Here is an 8029-nt window from a genome sequence, read left to right on the forward strand (position 1 = left end):
AAAAAAAAAAAAAAAAAAAAAAAAAAAAGAGGTGTGGGAGAGAGAAGGAACCAGTTAGAGCGAATCATACACGGTAAATAGAGCAATGCTTATGGGTCCTACACCTCATTGACTAATTATTTCTATTTAAACACTTTTTGTTGTTTTTATTATAATATTTTAATGGGCTTGCACATAAAATAACGTATATACAAATATTTTATGGCTGATCATAAAAAATATACTAATTTTTTTATAGAAACTTCTAAATCACTCCCTAAATAAGGTAATATACTTGATTTTTTTTTTCAAATTTCTGTAAAACATTTTAATCTTATTTGATTTTTTTAATGGATTGGATCAATCTAATTGTAACACCAAAACTATAAATTATCCCATATTTATTAATTTGATTATCTCAATTGAAATAGATTAGTTTTAGTAAAAGAAAAATTCAAATAAAAATGAAGAAAATAACCAGTAATACCATTTATAATATCTATACATTCGTTCAAAACATCTTATGAAATGATAGATATTTACTTGAAGACAAAATATATATTTAGTCTACATTAAAAGAAAATAGACAACAAAAGTAGTTCCACAAAATTTAATTTTATCAAACAAAATATGAAAAATTTGTTCTAACAAAATTTCATTATGAAATTAGGTTTTATATCAACTCCAATTAATCTCGATTTATCAACGTAAAATAATTTTTCAACCACAACTCAAAACTCTTATCTATCCAAGCAAAAACGTGGATGATTTAACTTAGAAAGAAAAGAAGAAGAAACCAACAACGGCCATTATACCAACAACGGAAAATTTAACATTTGTCACAGCACCGTTTGAAGGTGACTCTGCACTAGGTCCGTTGCTTGGTCCATCAGCAGCACTGCTATCAGGGGTGGGTGACGGTGGGGAGGAGACGGTAGATGCCTCAGAGTCACTAGGACTGGAAGCATTGTAGTCATCGTCGGAAACAGGTCCTTCGACAGCAAGGGAAGATGCTTTGGGAGAAGAAGCTGAAGATGACTTAGGTGCAGCTGCTGGAGCCTTGGTTGGTGATGCAGGGGCCTTGGTTGGGGCCGCAGGAGCTTTGGTTGGTGCAGTAGTGGGTGATAGAGATTTTTTGGGAGAGGCAGAAGGAGCGTCAGCTGCGAAAGCAGTGGCGATGGTTAAAACCAATAGGGTCAAAACAACAAATTGGCGTGCCAATTTTTTTTTGTTTTTATTGAGATTAAAAAGAAGATATTCTAAAAACTAAGCAGTATTTTTTCTTATTATTTTTTTTTTTGCTTTTTTTAGTTATACGGAGAAATACTGCAAAAGCTTTAGAATGTAGTAAAAATACGACATTATGAAGTGAATTTATATGTTTTCGAAGATGAATAAAGTTAGGAAAATTGATGGATATGGGAGAAAAGATGATTTTTATAATCTACTTTTAGAAAGTATTTTTTAAAATTAGGCTAAATAGACCATTTTAAGAAAACATAAAAAGATGACTTGAAAATAGAAACCAGTTCTTCTATTTTTAAACTAGCTTTCACACAATTAAAACAAAAACTAATATTAGTAGTAGCTGAGATTGAGATTACCACTTTTGTTTGATTTTATTGCAGAATATTAGTCTTAAAAAAAAACATTTTGGGCAATCTTAAAGAGTTTACTACTTTCGAACAAAACCCAAATTAAAACCCCAATATTTGGCTGCACAGAACACAGACACACTGACACAAGTCATTACCAAAGGCCCAAAACATAGAAATTCCTGCATGGTTAAGTTTTATGGGGCAGTGGGTTTCGAAGACATTTGTTAATGTTCTGACAGAGTTAGAAAACAAACAAAATCTCTTTAATAATTCGATCTTTTTGTTTATGTTATGAATTGCATCTAATATTGTTGCATTCATTGTTAGATGTGCAGTGCTGTTTTTATTTCTTTGAAATGTTTCCTTGTTTCTCTACTCTAACTAAAGCTTTTCATTAGTCTCGTAATCTACTGAAAAAACGGATTGTGCCATATATAATAAATCCACGTGATTTACAACAAAGTGGCCAACCATGCTCCATAGTTTTGCTACCGATTAACTATAAGATTAACCGTAAGAATCACAACATTTAAATTAATTTAAACCAATCATGATATTATGAGTAAAAAGTTGTGTCAAATAAATGAAGTAGCAGAAGTTATTGTAGAGGCCTAATATCTCTCAATTGCTTGCTTAAGATTGAAGCTTTCACCATTCAAGAACAATTCACACCAAAATAAACTACAAAAGATAACTCACAATCAAAACAAAAATAACATAAAACTTTAGAATCGAAATCAAGATCAAGATCAAAATGTTCTTGTTCTGTAACAAACTTATGTACGTGTGGGGCAGATTTCACCGGTTTACTCGGACCGTACTCTATCCAATCTATCAACACTCTTCCTTCCTCTCTCAATCTGATGATGATTCTGATGATGATGATGTTCAACGCTCTTCCTAGCCTTTTCATGGTAGTCAACGCTCCTCCTAGTCCGGTCCAAGTGCTGCTCGAAAGTGATTCTCAGCTTACTCTTCTTCGACGGACCTTTTGGAGGTTTCTCTTTCTCCCTTCTATCGACGCTTTGCCTCGGCTTCTCTCTTCTATCTACGCTCTGCCTCGGCATTTCCAAATCGCTGCTGTTGTTTTCCGATTGCCCCGTGCTTGCCCTTGAGGAGAGATCTCTCTCTACAGTTGTGATGAACTTCTTGAGGTGTTTAATGTATTCAGGATAGTGTTCAAGATCACAGTGGTTACCGCCTTCGAGCCAAAGCGGCTCATATTTCTCTTTAGAGAGTTCCCATAGTTGTTTTCCATGGGAACAGTCAACAACTTCATCACAAGTTCCCTGCAACAACAAGACGAACAACCAGAGAGTTATAGTACAGACCACTCGGTTCCGGAAAAGGAATAAAAAAAAACAGAGAGACATGAATGAGGAACTCACATGAACGACGAGAACAGGGCAATTCACAAGTGGGATTTTGTCTATATTCTGCAAAAGTACATAAAATTTACAACTGTGAAAAAAGATAGAGAGAGATGCTTAAAAATGGAAACAATCCATAAAAGAATGAGATACATGTCTATTACCTTGTAGATGTCAAACCAGTATGTCTTCTTCACTGGATACATAACTCTTAGACCCGAAAGAATGGGGCTATGGAGAACCACAGCTCTTAACTGAGGCAATCGAGCAGCGAGGTCTAACGTAGGTCCACTTCCCACGGATTGGCCATAAAGGATAATGTCTTCTTGTTTTGCTCCGTATGTTTCTTCAAGACATTTATAAGCAGCTTCAATATCAGCATATGTATGGTGCTCACTCGGCTGCAGTCAGTCACACGAAAACAAGGTTCAGTTTTTTTTAATAAATTTTATTGATATATATCCTCGTTGATTCCAAAAGACAAACCTTTCCAGTAGATTGTCCATACCCGGAGTAATCATACCTGCAAAATGCCAAAGCAGAGAAGCAACATTTATCAAGCTATGAAGGATCTCAAGTTCTTTTGGTTTTTAATGTGTTATCTAGGATTTTGCGTTATTACTTCATCAAGAATATTGTGAACTAAAAACACAATCTGAAACATACAAAGAGTTAAAGTAAACAACAGCCTCAGAGCTTAACCAAGTTGTTTCCAAACATAAAATGGACAACAAGAAAAACAGAATTTGGAAAAAAACAATGAACATGTACAGTATTCACAACAATAACAAAATATTTAGACCTCCATGAAAATGATATTGCCACAACAACTTAATCTGAATAGACTCAACTGGAGCAAATCATAAGCCTTCAAAATGTCTTGTAACTCAAACGAACAATGAAACAGTGAATCAGAAGAAACAAAGAAGGATTTTATAAATCTCCAAATTAAAACATCCGTTACCAAATCCATCCGAATTCATTTATCAAGAAAAACACCATTAATACCAAAATCCACAACATATGACCAGATGAAAGTTTCCTAATAGCCATTTGAAAAAAAAAAAAGTTTAATGAATTTTGATCATATCCACCAGACACTACAAACATCACAAAAACAGAACACAACAAAGCTATCTTCCTGAGAGAGAGATAAAGACTGAAACTTTGAACACATACCCCATGAGATTAACCTTAAGATGGATGCTCAATTCGATGAAGAGCTCATACATCTGACCCAGATCGGCGGCGTTGCCATGGGAATAAAGCAGAGTAGAGGTAGCCATGGGATGTCTGACGTACATAGCCACGATCTCTGTTCCTCTACGTGTCGGAAGCTTAAGGATTTCTACGTTTTCACGGTGAGGAAATGGGTTCATCAGAACAAGTCCGGTCAGTTCATCGTACACCAGCTTGTAAGAAGACGGACTCGGCGGGAAAAACGCGAACTTCGCCGCAACTGATGACGTCACCCCTCCCATCTCTCTCACACACACTCTCTCTCAGAAGAAGAAGAGCATCCCTTTTTTTGTAGCTGCTGAAAGATTTGAGATTGAAGCTTTTTTTTTCTTGCTTTTCTCGGGAACGGAGAGAGAGAGAGAGAGAGAGAGAGAGAGAGGATTTAGGAAGAAAAAGTGGCACTTGAAAGGGTAAATGAATAGAGAGAAGTAGAACGAACCAAAACCTGTTTATTAAAGTTTGCAACTTTAAGCTTATTTAATAGTTTTTTTTTTTTTTTTAACTCAATACAAAGATTAAAACTATATAGTCATTTGCAGACAAGATGTGTTAGCTTAGCTTAGTGTCGATGGAGTTTTATCTTTTAAAGTCAAATAGAGAGAGATATATATATTTTAAAAAAGGAAAAAATGTTACTTTTGCAGATAAAAAGGGTTTTTAGAACTAATAATTTTAGCGTGGGTGGTGGAGTGATAAATCATAGGGTATGATTAAACATGCGTTATTTTATATACACTAGTTTGGAATGGCCAAATATAAGAGTTAACAACATGAAAGGCACCACAATGGAATGTTTTATAATTTCATTAGACAAGGAATAAATATCAACAACTAACGATACAAAAATAAAATATAAGATGACAAAACAATGTATATTATTTAGTAAGCAAAAAATATTATATATTTTTCTCTTAATAAAATGGAAAGAATAAAAGAAGGGGGTATGTTTGGTTTAGCTTCATGTTCATGGGGGTCCATGAAAAAATTATAAGCGGAAAGCAAAGTTTGGAGTGGTGGGTCTTCACTCACGCCCTTGTTTTGACAGCTTTGAAACTTCTTTTATCCTTTTTTTTTTTTATGTTAAACGAATTTCTAAACTTGTACTGTAGTTGTCAGGAATTTCCTTGAATGTTTAATCGAGTAAGACTAACAGGTTTGTATTTTCTTGCGCTCTGTTTTATGTTTTACAGGTTTGTAAGTTAGTAGTGCAAGAAAGTAAAGGAGACACGAGGATGTACGAGTTCCCAGGATCAATGTGATCCTGGTACGTCTCGGTGAACCTGAAACCGGTTCACAAGAAGTATCAGAGTAGCAATTACAACTTGAATAAACTCACCCCAATCTCATGTCTCTCACCTTACAAAGAATCAAACCCCAAGAAAGACCAAAAACAATAAAGAAGATAAGAGTCTCTCACACCCACTCTCGGTTTCTCTCTCTCTCTAACCTCATAGTCATTTTTCTCTGTAATATAACGCCAAATGCTGCTCTACTTTGTTCCCTCTGCTCCTCACTCCTTTAATAGCCCTCTGTCGTTGTCTTGCAGGGTGATATAAGACAAAGTCGTACAATACACACGGTTAAGATGTGATATCACTTAAACGACATGACCATTATCTTTTGTCTCCTGGGCAATCTTCTTAGCAGACCAAGTTGGGCCTGTGCTACCGTTACCGGCCTAACTCTCTGAAGAAGCCCACCTGTCTGATCCAAATCATCAAAACGACAATCTCCACCTTGATTTGTTCAGACAGCTCCCCGAAGGGTCGACCCCCTTCTATCCTTTTCTGATTTTACCACCAGAAACCACCGTTTCGCCTTCAACGCCGGAGGTGTCTGTTCTGTATTTACCGTCGGAACCCTAGCTCTTAACAGAGCTAGTCTTAGTGCCGTAGCACTTTCAAGTCACTTAATCCATCCTCAAATTTCTTCACTGGTATCGATTTTGTTAACAGATCGGTCGGATTCTCTTTTGTGTTGATCTTCGAAACTTTCAGCGTACCCTCCTCAATTTCACCTTGTATGAAGTGGTATCACACCTGGATGTGCTTTGTGCGTTCATGGTGTACGCTGTTCTTGTCCAAACAAATAGCGCTTTGGGAATCACTGAAGATTTCAACTTGCTTCTGCGGAATACCCAGCTCACTCACAATTCTCATCAGCCACAGAGCTTCTTTGGCAGCTTCAGAGAATGCCATATACTCTGCTTCCGTCGTCGATTGGGCTACCACTTGTTGAAGACCAGACCTCCAGCTTACCGTATTTCCACCAACCTGGAATACATAATCGGTAATTGATCTCATTTTATCTAGGTATGCTGCATAGTCACTATCACAGTAACCTGTAACCTTGAAATTCTTCGACTTCGTGAATGTGAGCTTGAAATATGTTGTGTGTTTTATGTACCGTAACACCCATTTAACTGCTTCCCAATGTTGTTTGCAAGGAGAGCTCATGAATCGACTCACCAGGCCCACTGCATATGCTATATCCGGACGTGTCCCAACCATGGAGTACATGAGACTCCCTACGGCACTTGCATAAGGTACGCTTCTCATCTCTGCCTCAGCTTCTTCTTTATCTTTTGGTTTAGTACCAGACAGCTTAAATTCTCCTCCCATAGGCGTTTGAACTGGTCTTGCATCTTTCATACCAAAATTAGCTAAAATCTTCTCTAGATAGCTTTCTTGTGACAGTAATAACGTACCCTTTTCTCTGTCCATGATGATGTCTATGCCCAGTATCCTCTTTGCATTTCCGAGATTCTTCATCTCAAACTCTTTGCTCAACACTTCCTTCAATCTTGAAATCTCTGCCATGTCTTTAGCAACTAGTAACATTTCATCTACGTAGAGTAGTAAGTAGACATATTCATCACGTTCTAGACACTTAAAGTAGACACACGGATCATACTGACTCCTTGTGTACTTTTGAGATTTCATAAACTGATCAAACCTTAGATTCCACTGTCGTGGAGATTGCTTTAATCCGTATAGAGACTTCTCTAGTGAACACACCTGATCACCATTTTCATACCCTTGTGGCGGCTCCATAAAAATTTCCTCTTCCAGTTTTTCGTGTAAAAACGCTGTTTTTACATCCATCTGTTCTAGTTCAAGGTCTCTGTAGACCACCATTGACAACACCAGCCTGATTGTGATGTGTTTAACCACTGGCGCAAACACTTTTTGATAGTTTACCCCTTCAATCTGAGAAAATCCTTTTGCTACTAACCGAGCCTGGTATCTCGGTTCTTCCACTCCTAGTATTCCCGGTTTAAGTTTGAAAGTCCACTTACACCCAATGGTCCTCATACCTTCTTTCTTGTCTACATCTTTCCATGTCTGACTTTTCCGATGTGAGTCCATCTCCTCCTCTATTGCAGCATCCATTTCAGTCTTTCTTTACAGCTTATAGCCTCCTCATAGGTTCTTGGTTCTCCAACATTTACAAGTTGAGACATGGTGAATGCAAATGCAGCAACGTCACCATCATCAAACCTACTTGGTGGTCTGATGTTAACTCTCCGTTCTCTGTCTCTTGAAAGTTGGTAAATTCTGAGCGAATCATCACCAATGTCAGACTCTTATTCTGACTCTTCCATTGATCCACTCCCTAAAGGAGCTCCACCTTCGTCTATTGGAGCTCCACCTTCTTCTATTGACTCGTTTGTGGATCTAGAAGTCTCTCCTCTTTCAGTTACACTAGGTAAAATGACTGTTACTTTCTTCTCATGTTTCACAGGTATCGCCTTTTCAGTTTCAGGCAATTTACCGATATCCTTGTACATAATATCTTCACAAAACGTTACGTCTCGATTGACAATCCACTTTCTGTCCTCAC

General features: G+C 37.1%; 2 protein-coding genes across 2 annotated transcripts; both read right to left on the reverse strand.

Moving 5' to 3' along the window:
- Positions 590–1341, reverse strand: LOC104737988 (classical arabinogalactan protein 6). The gene is made up of 2 exons (XM_010458229.1): positions 1297–1341; positions 590–1245 (listed from the first exon to the last, which is right to left on the reverse strand). The coding sequence occupies exons 1-2, from the start codon at positions 1339–1341 to the stop codon at positions 754–756; spliced, it is 537 nt and encodes a 178-aa protein (XP_010456531.1). The 3' UTR covers positions 590–753.
- Positions 2184–4624, reverse strand: LOC109124505 (protein ABHD17B-like). Its single transcript, XM_010455256.2, has 5 exons — positions 4127–4624; positions 3434–3470; positions 3112–3348; positions 2966–3013; positions 2184–2866 (listed from the first exon to the last, which is right to left on the reverse strand). Exons 1-5 carry the CDS (start codon positions 4426–4428, stop codon positions 2384–2386), a joined length of 1107 nt encoding a protein of 368 aa, XP_010453558.1. The 5' UTR covers positions 4429–4624; the 3' UTR covers positions 2184–2383.

This window comes from Camelina sativa, chromosome 13, assembly GCF_000633955.1.
Source record: "Camelina sativa cultivar DH55 chromosome 13, Cs, whole genome shotgun sequence".
NCBI classification, from domain to species: Eukaryota; Viridiplantae; Streptophyta; class Magnoliopsida; order Brassicales; family Brassicaceae; genus Camelina; species Camelina sativa.